This window comes from Pinus tabuliformis, chromosome 2_2 (assembly GCF_031772625.1).
Source record: "Pinus tabuliformis cultivar Carrire ecotype Pingquan chromosome 2_2, CPIR1, whole genome shotgun sequence".
Classification (NCBI taxonomy): Eukaryota; Viridiplantae; Streptophyta; class Pinopsida; order Pinales; family Pinaceae; genus Pinus; species Pinus tabuliformis.
This window is the reverse complement of record NC_142300.1, coordinates 356,571,550-356,592,531: the sequence shown is the minus strand read 5'-3', so window position 1 is coordinate 356,592,531 and position 20,982 is coordinate 356,571,550. Positions and strand designations below refer to the sequence as shown.

Genomic DNA, 20,982 nt, shown 5'->3' with positions numbered 1-20,982 from the left:
AGTTCAATTGTTGGTATTGAACTTAATTCAAAGAACATATGGATTGAGTATATGGTTTTGGCAATTATGTACTCAAGGTGTTTACATCATCATCTTGAGATTGTAAGGTAACAATGTAAGAAGATAACTTGGTGTTCATGTTCCTACATAAACAAAGATCACTTTCATGTTTAGAGGGAGCTATGACTAGCTTGAAGTTTGATAAGGCTCAATATAATGCCTTCATTATGACTAGAGGAAAGTGATATGCAAGATTGATGGCTTGAATCCTGTCATAAGATTGAAGGAAGAAGATGTCTCCATAATATCCAGGGAGGAAGAAGCTCAATATGATGAGGAAAGAGGGAGCCGTGCAACTATCTCCATAAAGAACTGGTAGCTAATACATTTATGAAGGCAAGCCAAATAGCTTGTGGTTATGACTTCCCAAATTGAAAGGAAGTTAAGAGTCTCCTCTATATTTGAGAGGAAGTAAAAGGAGTCTCCTTGAATGCATGAAAAGGAGCAAGGATCAATTCCCTAATCAAGTCGGAATAAGGATCTCCTCTTTGGTTGAGAGGGAGTGATGATAAGCATCACATTTGTATTCTTTTCTTCATGTGTCATTCACTTAACCAGGACTAACAACTGTAAGTCTAAGTGAAGGCCATGGAGGGAGAATAGAGAATGGAGGATTGAATAAGCATCTGCGATTTCCTTGAGGATAGGAAAATCTAAGATAGTAAATGGACCGATAGTCTTTGAGGATTGGACAGGTATCCAAGACGAGTGGTCTAAGAGGACCGATATTCTTTGAGGATTGGGATTCAAAGATAAGAATAAGTCCTAGGACATACCTATTGAACATCTGGATGGGGTATGTGCCTTGAAGAGGTAGTGTGGTATCTCACGTAAAGCTTCCTAGCATTGCTCTTGTATAAGAAAGAGCTTGTCAAAGTTAAGGCCTTACTATATTGACAATGTTGGTCATGATGTTGATCCTTAAAGATAGCTTACCAATCTGACTCTTCTTATGAGAACTCTTCAGTTTGAGAATAACCTTGTACCGAGTGTCCAATTATGAATACCTCCCTAGTTAAGAGGTAGTGTTGGAAAATGTAACTAGTTTCAGGCTTCATAATTGTCAATGTACTCTAATCATTATGTTTTTTTGTTTGTTTTTTGTTTGGTTCTTTCACGTGTGGTTCACGGACACTCATGGTCACTGGGTGGCTGCTATGTCCACATAAATATCTAAGCTTGATCAAGGGTATCAAGCCCCGCAACCAATAGCTAGGCCTAACCCCAAGGGCTTCGGGGAGAATTGACCTTGTGACCTCCCGAACGGTGAGGCACTTATTTGACCAGTTGAACTAACCCTTGGGGCTACTCTAATCATTATGTTACAAGAAAAAGAAGAAAGGAAAATCTTATTTTAAAGCATGGGTTTCATGCTTCATTTTTGATGGTCATCTCGGTAAAGCATGTTCTTCATGCTTCTAGGGTTTGTTATGTCAAAAGAATATTTTTGTCGAGTCAAGAAGGTCATTATCATTTGTAAAAGACCCTATTGGGCAAGTTGTAACATGTAAAAATTACAAACCTCCTAGCACAAGTCAGCCTGGTAGTGACAAGTCGACCTAAAGAAGTGTTTTCAAACCCCACAAATGTGTATAAATTGAAGCAACATTGACCTCATTTAGTCACCAATTTGATCTTTCTCAAGAAGAATTTCAATCTGAAGCTGAGAAGCAAGAGCGAAGGTCTAGATAGCAAGGAGAAACAAAGAAGAAATAGAGTTTGTTTTTGGGCTCTATTCTCTCACACGTGTGAAGGTTAGGGTTTCTGCAACTCCTAAAAGACTGAAATTGCAGGTCGAAGCCGGGGGGCCTAAGTTAAAGCTAGAAGTTGATTGAAGCAAAATTGATTTCCCTGACCTGTGACCTATTTGGAGGGCTCACTTGGTGCTTGGAGGAGGACTTGGTCTAGGGTTTTGGGTCTTGGTCTTCTCATTTGAAGCAAATTCTATAAGAGAAGAGATTTTCTGGGTTTTCCCCTTGGAGGGGTTTTGTCCTAGCTTGGAGCTGATATTTTGTGTCCATTGTCTTTAGTGTTTTTCTCTTGATAATTAAAAAGATCTAATAAAGAAACACAAGAAGATAAATAAAGTTCACAAACAATTATTAAGGTTAAGGAGAAATTGAATCAATAGAAACCCTACTGCATTCTCCAACAATTTCTGTACTTTGTACCTTAAAGTCAACTTAAAAACATCAAGTGACTTTAATAATAAAAGGTACATACTACCAAAGTATCTCATAAAGTAACTTTAATAACTCATAAAGCCACTTACTAAAAAGGTGCTTCTCATGCCTTTTCCTAGAGAAAAAGGCAAAATCACTAGGAAACACCTCTTTGTTACCTTTTCTCAACAGTGAGTAAGTATGTTTGATGCCCTATAATCAAGATTCACCAAGGGAATTGCATTCAGATATCATACATGAGTAATGCATACATTAATGAGACCTAGATTTTATTCAATTGATTTTCGACAAATTAGGGCATAGTAGAAAAACCCTAAATCATCAATTTATTCGATACATTAGACATAATATTATAAATTTATAGTAAATAAAGCTCACTTACAAGACAATATGCATGAATAATCCTTTATTGATCCAAGACAACTTCTCCAAAATTAAGAAAGTAACTCAATTGAACAAGCATACTTCATAGGTTACATCTTCACCAAGAAACAAGAAGGTCGAAATCTCTCTAAGGAGGGCCAAAATAGTCCAAGAGATGATAATGAAATGAAATGATCATCTCCTCTATTTATATGAGGAGGATAAGGTCTAATTTTGGCCTAAAAACCCCCTAATGATAATTTAATTCACAAGTATCCCTTGGGTTCAAGGCAACCCACTAGCTCTCAACCTAAATGCTAATAAATGCCCACATGTGTGAGCTATGATTGCCAAGCGTTGATGCTACAAGATGCCAAGTGTGATGTAGTAGCATCTAAAGATCATCATTTGAGGGTTGGCCCTCAAATTTCCGTCAATGGCTCTCAGTGGTCCCCAAAATCTAGTCGGGGCAACACAATGGTCGCCTGGGTCCTCTAATTGTGAAAAAGTGTCCAACTTTGCTTCAACGTTGAGGGCTGTTCAGGTGTTAATAGCCCTCCCAAGTCTATGAAGGTGAGACCATCCTCATTTGGGCCCTAAATCAACTGCCATCCCTCGTATGGTCCTAAGGCCGACCTGGGGCATACAGGGTCCAAGTGTATCATCCTAAAGAATCATCAAATGTTGTGTAAAGTGGCAGAATGTCTTGGGTGCATGAGGTGCCTAGGGTCATATGTGATGTGATACTGCTACTCTGAGACCCAAGGCTTTCAACGTTTCACCTGTGGGTGCCAATATACTTCTCTAATGGCGTGGGACCGTGGGTACATGTTCGTAACTTGCCCATGACATGGGTTGTTGAATCACCTAACAATCACAACATAAGCCTAGTGAAAGAAACCAGTCATTTGGGAAAATAATCATTATTTCATCTAAGCGAACCAAGCTTGAATGTAATGGGCTATTTAATACTTCAAATAGAGATTCCCTTTGAAAATTAGGGCCTTGAGCTCACAATGGTGTTTCTTTCTTAGGTAGGACTAGCTAATGGACAACCCTATTAAGTGTTTCCAACCCCTAAGGGGAAGTAACATTTCCTAAGTCCACCCTTCAATTGATAAGTATTAGTGAATAAAAATGATGGTATGGAGGGGAGAAAACTTGACAACCAAGTGCTATGGTGAAAGGGACCAACGTGATGGGGATCCACATCTGGAATGTATAGATGTGATGAGGAAGCAATTGTGGATGCATGAGTTACCAACTTGGTCAGTGTTTTTCCACCCCTCTTGTGTGCCATTTATTTTTGCTTGATTTTTCTTTGTGTCACTACTTGTAGCTCAAAGGGTTAGAGCTTGATTTGAATGATATTGTAGTTGTATTACCCCTTAAGGACAAGTCATTTCATTGCTCATCAAGGTTGGGATATGCAAGGGATCCTTTTTTGGTGTAATGGAGCAACATGTGCTCAGGAACTGGGTGATGGCCATCAAGAGTGAGGTAGAATTTTTTTCTCCTATAGGGTTACCCATTTCGGTGGGTAACATAATGGTAGATAGGAAAACAAGTGTAGTTGACAAAGTTTCAATTATGTATTAATTAGCATATTTTTAAGTGTGATATCAAGATCAATATCCTTAATTTTTTGATAGTATGTTGGTGTGAGAAATTTGATGCTTGTATCCGAAATTCGAAAGCCTATTTCTGCACATTGAAGAATGTGTGAAATCAATAAAAGGTCATTATTGTAGGAGTTCATTATTAGTATTCAATCTCTCATATGGTCACAATGCCATGCATTCCCTGTTGTCATAGGTTAGCCTGACATCCAACCGTCGGATTAGTTCAAAGCAACAAATCTGGTAGGGAATTTGTCTTCATAGGTAGATGAGTAGATGGACAATTCAACAATATATTGACGAGTTTGACGAGCCCTTAAACAAATTGGAGGTTGCTGATCAGGATGAGACAGTTAAGCTTAAATTTTGTGGACGATTATTTATTGATTTTCAAAATAAAATGGATCTTCTTAATATTGCTTCCTTAGAGTCAACATTTTAGTTTGCCTTAAGGATTGAGGCAAAGCTACTATAGTTTCCTCCAAACAAATCAATATTTTCCTCTTCTATTTTGTTCTTACCCAACCTGAAAGAATGGATAAATGAATGGGCAAAATGGAAAATATTTCCAACCCATGTGTTGGGACCAGGGACAATGAAAGTTTTGTCAATATTATAGGAGTTATGGTCATTTCGTTGGAGTGTCTCAAGCAAAAGGCCAGAAAAGCGAAGACTTTCATCATGGAACAACAATTAGAAAACATAGAAGTGGGAGTGATTTTAGTTTGTAAATCCTACCACCTCTAAATCTCAATTTGTTCTCATGACAATGGAGTGTTCTGCCTTCAATAGTGAAGTGCTTTTGACTACATACTATTCAGAGAGTTGTGGTCATTTTGTTGAAGTGTGTCTCAAGTAAAAGACCAACAAGGTGAAGGCTTTTATTATGGAACAACAATTGGAGAATGGAGAAGTCAGGGTAATTGTAGTTTGTAATCCTAGCACTGCTAATTCTCAATTATTTCTCATGACCACAGACTATTTAGTATTCTGCCTTCAAATAGAGAAGCTTTTTTCACTTATAGTTTCCAGATTAAAAATCAATTGGTTCAAGTACTCGTATATAACAGATAACATTAATTGGATTGTCTCATCTGTTGAATCATTTGGATTCTTGAAAACTTCCTATACTAACACATTTATGTCCCTGTCACATTAGAGAGATTAGTAGCAAGTACTGGTGGTCTGCGTAATTTTATGAATTGTAAGTGTCATATCACTGTTGGTCTGCCTTTCATAGACACTATTCGATACGTTCTAACATATGGGTTATTGTAATTTGCTCCGTGGTATGCCATACAATATAATTGCAAGGCTGTATATTTTGTATACCACAAAAGTTATATGCTGTGGAAGAACAATAAGTTATATAAATTGATATCTTCAGCAGTCAATCCACAGAGGTCGCTAAGCAGAATAGTCATGCACTATCTAAAGCAAGAAATGGTGAAACAGACTGACAGACGGAAGATAAAATGAGCCTTTCAGCAGATCTATGATGCAGTTTATTCTACGCCATCCTTGCACATTCTGGCATACAATAGCCTTGTGTTATTATAAGTATTGTTGTTAAACAAGCAGGACATCTAGTGGTTTATCATTGTGAGCCTCTTCCTCATGACAGGAGTTTTACCCTTACGTTAATCTGTTATAATTTTATGAGTCTAGTATCATAAGATTCACACATAGATATGAATACTACAGAAAGACGTAGACTATTGCATACTTGGTTGGAAATGGAGCTTACACTTTATAGCAGTTCCCTATTTTTAGCAGAAATTGGGGACAATTTCCTCCAAAGCAGGAAGGAATTGATTAGCACATCTGCAATTTGCCTCTTTTTAGCTCTAAGTTAATTATAGTGCTCCTTTCTCAAAGGAGCCTTTTTTGTTCAGTTATAGTTTATTTTAGGGAAGACTTATAAAAGGTTGAGGGATATTTTATTTTCATCTCCAGTCACCATTCTTGTCCCTCATCAGAAATTGTGCTATAAACACATGCTATTATGTAATGCAATGACAATAAATTTCAGAGTCACGACTTCAAATTCCTCAATTGCACTGTGTGCATGTATCAATAGATTATAGAGGTGGGAGCCTTTGGGACTCTTTCTGCAGTTTGAAATTAAGATATCGAGAATGGAGATGCTTTGACTAGGATTTGTGCTTGTTTTATGCTGTCTTTTAAGTTCTAACTCCTTTATCTCTTGGAAATCAGAATCAATCATGGAAATTATTAAGATAAAGATTAATTTTGTCAGTGCTGCAAACATGCTTTGTAAGTCACTACAATGGCCTTCCTTTGACTACTGAAATGGATTGATATTCCTTGCCGTCGCAATTTTGTATTCAATGCTACATTAAATTTACATAACTAAAAGTTGGAGGGTCATTCATCCTCTATGCATACATACATATATATAAAACCTTGTATGGAATGTCTAGTTATTTTATTGAAGCCAAATTTCCCTGTTTAACATTTTATCGAAAACTGGTTATTTGCTTTTTCATCCTCTTCTGATATAACATATCTTATTAGATATTTCTTTTGACATTTTATGTCGTCAAATTTCTTCTTTTAAAAAGCTATGCCTACGAAGGTAGAAGATGAGGCTGCTGTATTAGAATTACCATCTTCATCTTCATCTTTGACATTTTGACATCAGTTTATCTGAATTACCGTCTTCATCTTCATCTTTGACATTCTGACATCAGTTTATCTTTATTGTTTCTAACATCACCATTCTTCTAATCCTGTCTATTCAAGTAGTCATTCTTTGTCATCAGGTGTACAGCTATAAATTGTTTGTCTTGAATGAATGTAATAACCATGTGATCATGTATATTAGATTCCCGCTTGAAACATAGGTGCATATGCTGCAATATAAGTTTTAAATTTTCTTTCTTTCCTGTCTCATTCAAAACAGTTTTTGCTTATTTGAACCTAGTAGTCATTCTTGTCATCAAGTGTATAGCTATAAATTATTTGCCTTGAATGAAATTAATAACCATAGGAGTTGTCTTTAGTGCCACTTTTTGGAAGCTTTTACAGTGGGGTTTTCCGGTCTAATTTCTCTAAAATTGGCAGGAATTTATTGAAATCACAAGCTTGATGGGTAATCCTGTGCAATCGAAGTGCCCTAGGGGTTTTTCAGGGTGCTAAATCCATATATACAGTCAAAAATATAGTTTAAATAACACAATTCAATATTTCACCTCAATTTTTTTCTCCGGATTCCGGCACCGGAAAGTCCAAAAAGTTGCACTAATCAACTCCATAACCATGTGATGATGTATATTATCCACTTTTGAAACATAGCTGCATATGCTGCAATATAACTATGTAAGAATTTTGTGGTTACTCGCATCTTTGAGTATGTATCTTATGTGTTGCATAGAAGGTAGTCTTAGTATATGTTTTTCAAAGTATATGTTTCAATATATATAGTTTTATAAAGCTTCTTTAAATTGTTTAAGACCTTTTGTATCTGATAGTTGAAGGCAAGGAGTGATTCACTGTGAGGGGACTTGATTGTATGTTTTTGTGTGTGTGTGCGTGCGTGCGTGCTGGGGGGCGCATAAGGTCGAGTGTGGTTTGTTCTTTTAAGTTTTACCATCCAAGTGGAAGAAGCTCATTTTTTTTTCTTTTAATTAGAATGAGAATTTTTGGAGAATCGGTAACCTCTCAGATTGGCACACTATCACACTAGATACAACTATTTCATAAATGCCTCAAATGAGCCAGTTACAAAATGCCAGTTACAATTTGTCTCTGGAGACTTGAACCCACACAACGGGGGAAACAATTGTTCACAAAACTACTCAAGCTAAGAATCTTTAACTTTATTGAAAGGAGGACATGGTCGCAGGGTTTGACCAACTTATGTATGCATGGATAAAATTATAAAAGGAGGAGAATGGTGGTGGGCTTTGATCTACTTTTGTGTGCATGCCTCATGAGTCACGAAGCCATTTAATATGGTCTCTCTAGGTGCTAGATTTAACTATAATGAGAATTTTTAGAGAATCAGTAACTTTGAAAGATCGACTGTCACTATTACACTTGATGCAACTATTTCATAAATGCCACAAATGGGCTAGTTACGAATATGTCTTCAGAGACTTGAACCCACACAACTTGGGAAACAATTGTTCACCAAACCAGTGAAGCTAAGATCCTTCAACTTTATTGAAAAGGAGGACATGGTGGCGAACTTTGATCCACTTATGTGTGTGTGGAAAAATTGTAAAAGGACATGGGGGTGGGCTTTGATCCACTTATGTGTGCACGAGACACAAAACCGTTTAATATGGTCTCTCTAGGTGCTACCACACATTTGACCACTACCTCAAGGTTCCCCCATAGCTTAAAGTGAGCCCTCATGGGAATTGAAACTTAAGTGGAAGAAACTCTTTGAAACTTCATTGGTTGATTGAAGTTGGGGTTAGTCTGATAGTCGGGTGGAACTCAATTTGGGCTTTGTCCAGGATTGGTCTTTTTGGAGTGTGGAGGTTCATGGTTTGTGGCCTAGAGTGGCAAGACCTTATAGGCCTCGAAGATGTCGATGGACTAATAGGGTGTGAGGTTGACCTCTACTTGAGGTTTGTTTCATTGATCATATGTGATGACTTGATAATATGAATTGAGGTTTCTTGCATCGATCATATGGGATGATGTGATTATATGAATTGATCCTCCTTTGAATTTCAAATCGAGGTGGCGTGAGCAAACATAAAGATATTTGATCGCATACTTCTTTAATGAATAGAGCAAGGCATCTTTGGTTGAGATTATGATAGAAAGTTGGGAGGGAGTCATCTAGATCACAAAAATGCTATTAATAATGGCCTTTGATCTAATAGTAAAAGGGACTCTTGAAAATGAGATGTAGTTCTATTTCAAGTTTCTATTTGGCAAGTCTTGTTCGAGCTTGAGAAATAGTGGTTGGTCTCTACTCAGTTTGTTTGAGCCCACTTGAAATCGAGCTTGAGGAATCATGAGTGCGTGCATCCAATGTCTTCGTGTGTATGAGAACAAACAATAGTGCCATCTTGTAGTGCCAAGAGGTGCTCCAAATAGAAAAACAAACAATTGTAGTGGATTGATCGAATAGGGTGCACAATAAGGAATAGTGCAAATCAAGATGATAATGTCAGAAGAAAAGAAGGAAATGCTAGGAAAGGAATGTTGGGGCTAGATTTGATTTAAATTTTTTTCCCTCTTTAGTTATGAGAATGCTTCATATATTGCTGTAAAGAACAAATAAGTACAACAAAGTTTAAGATAGTTCTTCATGCATCCAATAATAGAACTAGGAAAGCTTAGATCCATAAAAGCTAGAAGGCCATCTTATGAGCCCGAGGCCCCATGGGTAGGGACTTAGTGTCATGATGGAAAGCACGTTAGTGTACTTGTAGGAGTAAAGGTCAACTCTTGCTTAAATCTCCACAAATCTCCGAGAGAAACAACATTAGGAATGCCATTGCAAGTAACTTTACAACAATGGTTCCACAAAAAACCAACTACCACCAAGTGAAATTAAATTCAACATTACTTGCAACTGTCATTGATCATCCACGTTTCCCCCAGGAGGGGCCTTTTTCTAGAGAGCAGAGCTAGTACAAATAATGCAAGGATCCTACTTAGTCGAGAGATATATTTTGGGATAGGAATGAATCAACACAAGAATATATAAAATACCCTTAAGGTAGGGAATCACCGTTAGTTACTCTTATGGAAGAAGTCATATCCAATATCCTGACATGTAGGACTCCATCCTTGTTTATGGCTACATAACAAACTTAACGATAACCACTAGTGGACAATACTCATAATGACTAGGCCACATTACATTCATTGAATTTTGACTACCTAGTGGTCCTTAATTAATACACATGGTGCACTTGGTCCACTACATTAGTTGGCCAACATACATATCCTATCATGAAATATAGTGGGCCCACATGCCTCTATTGCATAACTAAGGAAAGAGACACGAGGAATAATACAAATGACTTGCATTTCAAATTTTCCCACAACTATAATGCACCCAACAAGGGTAAGTTCAGAGAGAACAAGCTATGAGCTTCTTTTCAAATTTTCCCATGGTCACATGCATTGATTCACAAGATAAATTTGGTACATCAAAGGAGATGCCCAAGTACCAATTGATCGCCACACGTTTGATGCCCACTTCTGTTTCATATTGAACCAACAAGGGTGATCATCTTGCCTGGTAAGAAAAAGCTTCGTTTCTCCTAAATAATGTTTGCCGTAGCATTATCCACAAAATTATCCAATCATAAACATTGTGCCTATCACAAAATATTGGATCAATCTAGGTGTTATAGCTAAGTCATTTGCAAAGTGGGCATTAAGACGTTGATTATCGTCAACAAGTAAATACCTCTAAATTTCCCTTGCATTTGTGTTACCTCCGTCTAATATCCGGTAGCTTCCCACTATGATGGCATAGAGATACGGTGCCAAACACCCCTATTAGATGGAGTGTTGCAACACAATAGCTTTTGAAAGCACCTTGTTCACGCTTAGACATGCAAAAGTTGATGAGAAGTGCATGGCTATAGTTTAATGACACTCAATGCCAAATCCCAACTAATTCGACATGTTGAGTGTGAAATATTTTTTGGAATTATAATAGCCATGGTAAGTATTTTCATCATGAAAAGAAAAGGGAAATTTAAATTTGAATTTATGCCCCCAAATTACTCAAGTCGACCTCCTATATTGTTAAAGTCAGCTAGGCTCCTTGGAGGCACCCATTCGATCCTTTTCAAAGTCTAGACAAAGGAGTCCTCTCCTCCACGTTTGGCACATTGACTTGGGTCTTGATTATCTTTGTTCTAGCGAAGGAAAAGGAGGAAAGGAGGGCCAAAATTTTAGAAGGATGGAGGAGAGGCTTGACAACTCTAGTTTCTTGTTAGATTTTACCTTGATATCTTGTTTAGCTTCTTTGTGACATGTTAGGCAAGCTTCTCTATGGTATTTATTCACTATTATGTGAGCTTCTCTGAGGCACATTGCATGAAGTTTGAGGCACATTGCACCATGGAAACCATGTTGACCTAAGGAATTTTTTATCCTTGTGGAAGGTGTACGAAACTTGAGGTACATTACACCGTGGAATGTCACGTAGTATGAACTATGGGACTATGATTAAATAGAAGTTTGAGAAGGCATCCTAGCTCTCTGTGTCAATATTCATTTGATCTTTTTGAGGTAAATATCCGATCTCTCTGTGTTAAAATTTGAAGCTGCCTGTGGCACTATGTATTTGTAATTTATGCTGAGCTCTACGGTGATTCATGCAAGCTATCTTGGCATCACTCATGTGGCATTTGTTGAACTATCTAAGGCATCCTATCTCCCATGGAAAATTGTGATATTTGAAGCATAAATTTTTGTGAAATATTGCGAGGTCTAAATCATAAAACCTTTGAGAAAATCAGTGTGGATATGAGGCTTAAATAAGGTAGATTTTGAGGCTCCATCAGCCTTGCAAACAATGCAAAATCTATAAAACATATTACACTTAGGTATGACTGAAAGTCTAAAGCTCAATCAAGTTCAAGCCCCCCATGAAATGGTCAAAAACTCGAATGAGGTCTGAAGGTGATTGACATACAAGCTCTTTGAGGTAATTGTTGAACTCCCCATGTTAGTGTCGTTATTTAAGTGTGAAATGATGCCTAGAAGCTTTGAGCCTTCTTCTTCTCCTTGTTCTTAAGGTTTTAAGAATCATGTGTTATCGCTCTGAAATGCCATAAAGAAGTCAAGGACCCTGGAAGGATATTCCAATGATCTAAGCCCTCAAGCCTGATTGTTAATAAAAGTGCACTGAATCTGAAGAAGGCTGCTCAATCTAATGTTTCTTTTTATATATAAAAGAAGGGATGAAATACTCTGGGAGAACGTTGACCTCTACAAGAAAACCTCACTTATATTCTCTCTGTTATAAGCTATTATCCTTATAAGAAGAGCGAAAGTTGTAAATCCAAGGTATGTTAAGATGATTGCAATCAAATTATGGAAGGCTCTAACATATGTTTAATATCCTTTTAAGGTTTGTTGTATTCATTGGAGAAATCAACGAAGATGGATGGCAAGTTGCAAGTCTGCAAAATAGTCTGAGAATATGCCTAGACTTGGAATGATGGAGTTCATTGCATGAACTAATGCTGCTGTTACAATAACGCTGTGATAAAATAACTTCTTTATTTGAAGATCATTGCAGGCATGTAGCGCTGGACATTGGAATCAAATGCAAGAATGAGAAGATATGATAAGAGGATGAAGCTCCTCTTCAAAATTTGATCGAATTATTGATGATAGATTTAAAATTTGTTGAGATTGCAAAATCTAGGGTTTGGAAGAGTAAAATGTTTTGGATTTGTAAACCTTAGCAAGGGAGACCAAGGTTTGTGGGCTAAAATCTAAGTTTGATCATTCTTAATGCTGATATTAAAAACAAATGATGAAGTAGGAAAATAATGCATGGATGAATGTTTCACATCTAGGGTTTGTAAACCCTAGACTAAAAGAATTATTAGGGTTTGGAGTCAAAACCCTAGCTAATCAGATTGCAAACCCTAATAAGACAAAAGGGGTTGGAAATAAAATCCTAGGGCTTACAGATTGATTGCTATCGCTTAAATAAAGGAACCCTAGCTTCTAGAAGATTTGACATCTTGATGATGAGGTTGACTTGCAAGTTGGATGCAAGATGACTAAAGATTAAGAGGGAGCTTTCATGTTCTCAAAATATAAGTATCTTGTATTTCTTTTATTTTTTAATCATTACTGATGTTGGTTTGCTTCTTATCTTTGCATATCTTGCTTGATTGTATTTGTTCTTCCATGACCTCCTTGTGAGGATCACAGGTACATAATGGAGACTGCCAAGGTGTGACAATCGTTGGAAATGGATGGAAGAACAATGTGACAAGAAGACTCGTGATTGGATGAGCTATGTACTCAGAGGGAGCAAACAAGATCAACCTTTCTGTTTTTAATATATTAATAAATCAATATCATAATTTAAATATTATTGTTCAAGTATAGTCGTTACTTGAAATTATGTCTTTACATTGCTCTCTATTTAAGCCTTTGCCATGGTCTGCCTCTTCATTTGGTCTTGATGATGAACCACACTTGTTGGTTCGAAACGCGTTGGTCAAAAATTTCTCTTATGTGATTTCTACCAGAAGACTTTGCTTAATTCATTATGGATCACAACAGCTTGAATATAGGAAAAAAAAGATCAACCTAAATGAAGCATGTTTTGATCCATTATGTAAAGAAGTCAGTTGTGACTTCCAATATGAAGATGGCTAGAAGTCTTGAAGAGTGATGTTGATCCAAATTTGCTGAAGATGAGCTCATGATTTTTTTGCTATGTATTGATGATATGTTTTTGACAAGGGCTGAGGACTTTTGTGTCATGTGTAAGAGCGAGTTGTTTTCGTAAAGGCATAAGCTTGTTAAAAATATTTGTTGCGATTTGGCATAATGGATTGCGAGTCTATAGACATCTCCATGATGAAAAAGCTACAAATCTCTATTGTTGACTTGGTTGATTCTCTGATTGGCTCATTGATCCACCTGATGCATGTAATTGTTGACTCTATTTGGACTAGATGTATATAAGAAAGAGCAAGCACTTCTGGGTGATGTGTTGGTATGAATGACATAGATGTCCCTACTACATTTAGCACAATTGAAGTTGGAAATGTAGCTGATTTGTAAAGTAGTATGGTTTTGGAAGCTATTTGCTGATCTATTTGATCTTGTGGTGGAATTGACCATGGTATACATGTTTGCCGATGAGGAGGTTGTTGATGTTTGCTTCTGTGGGAAGCCATGACTGAAGTTGAATGAATAGGTGATTATAGATGTCTGTTGGATTCGACCATGGCATACTTTTCCAAATTCTGCTGTTGAGTAGGCTACTAATGTTTGCTTTTGTGAGAAGCTTGGGCTCTGGAATGACTAAGAACCCCACTTGGAGATGGAGCATTGGTTGGATAACATCATAACAATCTTCCCTAAGCAATGGTTGGGAGACCTTGGTTATGGTCAGGAAGATTGTCCTTGATACTCCCTTAAGTCATGGAATGGGAGACTTGTGTGTTTGGGGAGTTTTGTTCTGAGGCCTAAAGTGATCCCTTATGGTTTTACTAGAAGACCAATGAGTTTGGTTGGGGACACCAATTTTGTCATCTCTCCCTTTGGCTGTGGCTGTGAGACTTATGGATTGGTCGGGGATATTGATCTTTAGTTCTCTCCTTTAGGTCGTGGATCGTGAAACTATATAGTCAGGGATGTAGAAAGTGTTTCCTCCCCTAAGTCATGGACCAAAAGATCTTGTTTGTGGTCGGGGAGATGTACCCTGTGCATATGATTGGTCTGGCCTCATTGATTGATCCTGTTGGGTAGTTGGGCATTGACCTGGATGCCATTGTGTTTTGGTTTATGGGAGGTGTTGGATGCTTTGTATCTTAACTTATTGATCAGACTTGTGATCTCTACCTTAGGTTGTGGTTGTGAGACCTGTGAATTGGTCAGGGAGATTGATCTTGAGAGAGAATGAAATGTACCTCCATGGCGAAGAGGGAGTGTTGGAAATATGGTAGCCATGGTCGGTATTTTCATCATGAAAAGAAAAAGAAAATTTACATTTGAATTTATGTTTCCAAATCACTCAAGTTGGCCTCCTATTGTCAAAGTCGGTTGGGCCCCTTGGAGGCATCCATTCGACCCCTTTCAAAGTCTATATAAATGAGACCTTTCCTTGACATTTGGCACATCGACTTGGGTCTTGATTATCTCTGTTCTAACGAAGGAAAAAGAGGAAAGGAGGGTCAAAATTCCTCAAGGATGGAGGAGAGGCTTGGCAACTCTTGTTTCTTGTTAGATGTTATCTTGATGTCTTGTTTAGCTGATGTATTGATGAATTGAACTCTCTCCCTCATAAGGAAAGACTTTGGTTGTCTTTTGCAAAGAAGAGGCTTTGCAGTTCTTGTTTCTGGTTAGATGTTATCTTGATGTCTTGTTTACCTGATGTATTGATGAATTGAACTCTCTCTCTGATAAGGAAGGACTTTGCTGGGTTTTTCCCTTGTGGGTTTTGCCTTGGCCTCAGGGCTAATTTTGGTATCTTTTGCCTCACTGTCTCATGGTTATTTTTTACTGCTCCTTAATGCTTCTTGGTTGAAATTTCTTCTGTATAGCTGCTTAATGATATTGGATGAATGCTATGTGGAATAAAATGCTAAATGATCATTGGAAGTAGTTATCTGTTGAAGAAACTTATTCTAGCTTGTTTGCCCTTGAAATATCAACAATCTTCTCCAAGTCTCTCATAACAACCAAATCCCCTTGGCAAGGGCTTTCATAAATGTTTTATAAGTGATGTTTAATAGGGTATTGGGCTATCCAGCCAATAAATTTTGTTTATTTTTTGGAATGAGTTTGATGATCTCAATATTAACAACTCCCCATACCACTTCCTTTGATAGCTTCTTGGCAAAACTTCAAATAAACAGGGCCCATTGCTTGCCACATCTTTGTATACAATTCGATAGGGAATCCATTAGGAATACAAAACTTCTTGTTTTTGAAATCCTTCATGGCAGTTGTTCATCAAACATAAATCTCTCTAGAGATAAAGGTCGTCTCAAGGGTCTCAACTTGTTGAGGAAGAACTAGATAGAAAAGCTCCATGACAACGATCTGTAAAGGGTTAGAAGTGAGATAACTGAAAATGATCTTCAAACTCTGTTGGATCTCTACCCCATCTTTTCTAAGGTTACCACTAAGGTCTCGTAAAGCAAGGATCCACTCTGATTTATGTTTGTGTTATATTGCACACACTCCCTGATATTGGCTCCCTTCCCCTTATACTCTCAGTGTTCACATCTCTATATTTTCAATTCTATCTTTCTGACATCTTGCTAACACAAAGCACTAAAGGTATCGACTCCAATTGTTGCATAACTTGAAGGTGTGTTCAAAATTGGGTTGCATGAACTTAGCTGTGCAGACTAGCTGCTTCCTACCAAGAAATTTGAGCCCTCTCCCTGTCCAGGGTAGGAAATAAAAACCAAACCTAAGCAACGGCATGCCTACAATTGATGAACTCAAGCAGAGAGAAATTGAGCTTGAAGGAAGATCAGTTGTTATCAAAATGTATGCAAGTGGATATAGAGAGACGTTCAAACTTCAGACCTAGTGCTAGTCAAGCCAATGTGCATTTAATGTTCACTAGTAGTGGAGAAGATGGTGACATGTAAGTTTGCATAAAACCTGCCCAGTCTAGCATATATGTGGTTAGTACCACATTGTTGTTTAGACCATATGTACTGCCCTGCTGGTTCAAGAATTTTTTGACCCCCAAAATAATCTGAGACACCTTTAACAATGTGTACATGCCTCCTTCTCATCACAATGGATCCGTGTATATCATGTCATCCAACATGATCACTATCCCATTCAACCATATTAAAATCTCCCTCAGTGACCCACTTAGCTCATGGGAGACACTATTTGAACCCAAACCATAAGTGTGTGTGTGGCCAATGGGATGGGGGCATAAACTGAACATAAACTTCAAACTCTCCTTGATAACATCATAGTTATCTGGCAACAATGGGACATAGGTTCCACTTTGTTGAGAATACGTGGAACCTACTGAAGTTTCTAGAAAAATGGCAGTTAATGCAAAACAGAAATTTCACCTTTTAACTAGAGGTTTTCCAGATATTAGCACTTAGAATTTTCAGCCTTAGGGTTGTTATGCAATATAATACGGTGAAATTGGACAGAGCAGAGCTGGAAACTATTTTTTACAGCGGTAATACAACAGTAAAACAGCTCTTATCTTCTTCAATTATAATGTTAAATCACTGAACAAATTTCCCTTATGTCAAATCAGTGAGACATATATCACTGAAAATTACAAACCATGAAGAATATAGATGGTGGAAAATCAAATCTGCAATTTACAGAGTATTGGACAACTCCATTGATATGCATAAGATGTGCACACATTAGCCTGATTTACAAGGCGAGTGCAATTCACTTGTTATCCGAAACCCTTGCTAGCGAAAACAATGTAAAACCCTAGCTCAACCAAGGAGGTCAATAAAGTGTGAATCACTCAAGCTAGTCCTCCAAGGCAGGACATCCCTTCCTCTTCTTCTTTACCTAATACTATTGAGGTTTATCTCAAAACCCTAATATCCTAATCTCCAAGGGATGAAATTCAAATCCTAGATTTCAAGATGCTTCAAGAAGATCAAGAAACCCTAACAATTCCAAGAGAGAGAGAGAGATAAAAAATGAAGATATAAGAGAGTGAGGATGACTTCCAGCCATATCTTTGCACAAGAGTGATAAGAATGATGAGTACAACTTGAGTGAATGAAGGATCTTCTCCTTCCTCTATTTATTGGAGGAAAGGGAGGTTAACAATACAATGTGGGTCAGTGCCTCTATAAGCAGCCCACAATAATGACATGTAGGCTCACACAAGTGAAGTGCTGCATCCAAGAGTACACATGTAAAGCTCATTGGTGATGTTGTACACACTAAGGGCTAGAAGATGATGTATCTACACAAGTGTGTTCACACTCCACCACGAGTCCACACCCCCTACATGAACACTGTCATGACCCAAGCATCCCTGAGCCAACTCCAAGCTTGTATACAGGAATCCAAACTATCACTTGCTGTATAGGGCTTGATGTTCTCCTCGAAGATGCACAGTGATCCTCCTAAGTGTTGTTTTCCCCAAGCAAGTCAAGCTCTCCATGTGGCCATCATGAAGTACATCCCTCAAGCTGTCAAAGAAACTCAACACCCAAGGGAAAAATACCAAATAAGCACCTAACTGAGGCTAAGCAACCACCAAGTCAGTTATCTTCAATATATGCCAATCCATCACAGACCATCCAGGGGCTGAACATAGGCCATGTATACCCCAAATCTCATGAAGCACCTCCAAACACTGCGTAAACACATTCAGAGTAACCTGAAAGGTAACATAACCAACCATGAAGCAACAATGCAAATAACACCCCCTTTACTCTCCTCATGACCTCTAGCAACATAGTCACTAATCCAACCATTCATAAGCAAACACAACTTAAACCTAGTATATGCTCGATTACAATAATAAATTAATAGATTAATAGCTAAAAAAAACACCTTTTCAACAGAAAAAATTGCTGAGGGAGAACTGTCATGAACATTGTGTAGTTTTTTGAGGAAAATTTTGAATAGCCTTCTTGCCAAACATGTGAAGTTTTTATTGTATATGTGTGGTCCCTTTCTTCTATGAGCATCCTCTTGTTTCTTTTAGAAAATAATAATCGTTGCCTCTTCTAGAGTACAGCACAGTCATAACTGTGTGAAGATTTCAACAAAATATAGGATGGGGATGTTTTTAGTTTCTGCTAGGAAATAAATAAGAGGGTTTCTTTTTTGAAAATAATTATTTTAGTAAATAATTTGGATTTTTTCTTTTCTGATTCTTCACTGTTATGGTTAATCCCAGAGGTACTTCTGTGGATGATGATGTGGATGATGAATCTATGGTGGTTGTTGCAACTACACGCTCAAATCGTCTGGTAAGTGTGCAATTATCCCTGTTATACACTTAAACAGGGAACACATACAATTTCAAAGCTATTGTAGTTTCAAAACCATAATATTTTGTTTTCTAAAGCTTTCAGGTAAGAGATAGAATTCACAGCTTGCCACAGTAATCCACATCAAATTGATCATTGGCCAGTATAAAAATCTTGGCCTTGTAAAATGCTGCTTCAGCTACTCGGTGCAATGTCTTACAATTTTTGTGTGGTGTGCAGGTGAAACAAGTAAAACGGAAAGTTGCATATTCATATCGAAGAAATGAACCTAAACCAGATATATCAGAGGAGCTTCGATCGAATGACAGGGGAACTGTAGTCAAAAGGAAAAGGAGGAGTGAAGGTAATATCTACAAGAGGAGAAGGAATGAGCAAAATGTTACAGATAATAATCACCCTGTCATCACCACCCCCTTAGGATTGTCAAAAAAAAAGGATATTCAGTTTGATTCATTTGGACCGAGGAATCCTGATGTACAACTATCCGTTGGCTGTGGTTCAGGTTCAACAACAGCTTTGGATAACCATTTATCCACTTTGGAAGCAAGTGCAGCTTTATTTGATAGACCTGAATTACCTGGAGGTGTATCGGAGTATGAAGCTTCAGATAAATCAGAAGACTACACAGGAATTGTAGTTGGCAATTCAGATTATCTATGCTCTAGTGAATTCTACAGCAAAGATGAATTTGGGTATTTGAGTGTTCTGAAGTCTTTCAAGTTTTTTTACAGCCGCCGAAGAAAACAAATATGTGGTGGCAATGTTCTGTCTGGGAAGATTCAGTCTGATGTATCATTACCAGTAGGATCTTCCATTTTGCAGTCCCATACTGTATGCTGATACAATTATTCATGACAATACAGTAAAAACCATATTAGAAACCATAGCATCTTTGTTTCTTGCATGTGTGGTTACAACAATGAGCTGCATGCAATTATTCTATGGAGAGAAGTGGCGTAAAGTCTTATGGGAAATGGTTGAAGTGTTCTGTTACCAGGATTTCAATACCTATGTACAAAGTTGTTGCATTTTTATGATGTAATGTGGCCAAAAAGGGATTTTGTATTTGTGAACAAGAACTTTTCTTGGCCAACCGCTTCTCTTATTGGCATGGAAGCATACTAAGGTGATCAAAGGGGCCATACCCCATAAGACATATGGCCATAATCTATATGGAAAATATCATTATGAGCTGCAGCTGTGTTGAGCACCATGAAAAATTGATAGTGTAATGTGAATATAGCAGCAGTCTGGGGCTGAAGTAAGCATACAGAAGATATTATCAAAGGAGAGCAATTATCTCTGGTTAAGGCACTGGTTGTAAAATATGATTACCACTTGATTGGCCACGGTGTTATCTGTTCAAAGAATAAAGGACAGATTTTGAAACACCTATAACTTTTAGTTTTGATTCATTAGGAAGCCATTGTGATTTTCTAGAAGTTGAGAGATATTTCTCAAACGGGGATTTGTTGGCTTCTGCATGATTGCATATGCAAATCTGTAGTTAAAAATGTCCAAGGAATTAGTGTAAAGTTTGTCCTTTCATTTTGGAGGAATTGCAAAGAAAGAGGCAAGTTGTGTCAATATTTGAGTTATGCTGTGATCCACATTACATGCATTTTTTAAAGTCTTCTCTCTGATTGTCGGGTGTAATGTATATGTATAAAAGTTTACAGAACATGATTGTACCTGGAGACCGTTGTGCCCATCTAGGTGCTTGTTGCCTTGTCTTTTGAAAATAGTCTGAGAATTTCACTTCGCCCTTTTCGTTTGGACAGTACATACAAATATTTGGGTACATATCATTGTCTTCATTTTTGACATTTGTATACTGCTATTTGCTCCCTCGGGAAGAATAAAACATTAATTTGCTAGTAATTTAAAAGGTGGCTGTGATTGTGGAGCTTGGGTATTGCCTCCATGTACATAAATATTATGTTGTTTGATCTTTTATGAAAGGTCATTAAAGTGAGAACTAGCTGTATGAGTCTATGGCGTATACATGCATCTACTTTGCATTTATTAAGCAGAGTAATTAGTCATATTATTTTATAATGAATTACCAGAAATAATCGAGTTTCAGTG

The 20,982-nt window shown here is 37.5% G+C and overlaps 1 protein-coding gene across 1 annotated transcript in view; it reads left to right on the top strand.

Moving 5' to 3' along the window:
- The window catches only part of LOC149192718 (uncharacterized), a 70,171-nt gene extending 50,104 nt beyond the window's left edge, over positions 1 to 20,067 (top strand). The window contains exons 12-13 of the mRNA XM_089407071.1: positions 18,801 to 18,873; positions 19,114 to 20,067. Coding sequence (XP_089263197.1) covers positions 18,801 to 18,873; positions 19,114 to 19,734 — 694 coding nt within the window. The 3' untranslated portion in view covers positions 19,735 to 20,067. The remainder of the gene's footprint in view (positions 1 to 18,800; positions 18,874 to 19,113) is intronic.
- Positions 20,068 to 20,982: the final 915 nt, after the last annotated feature.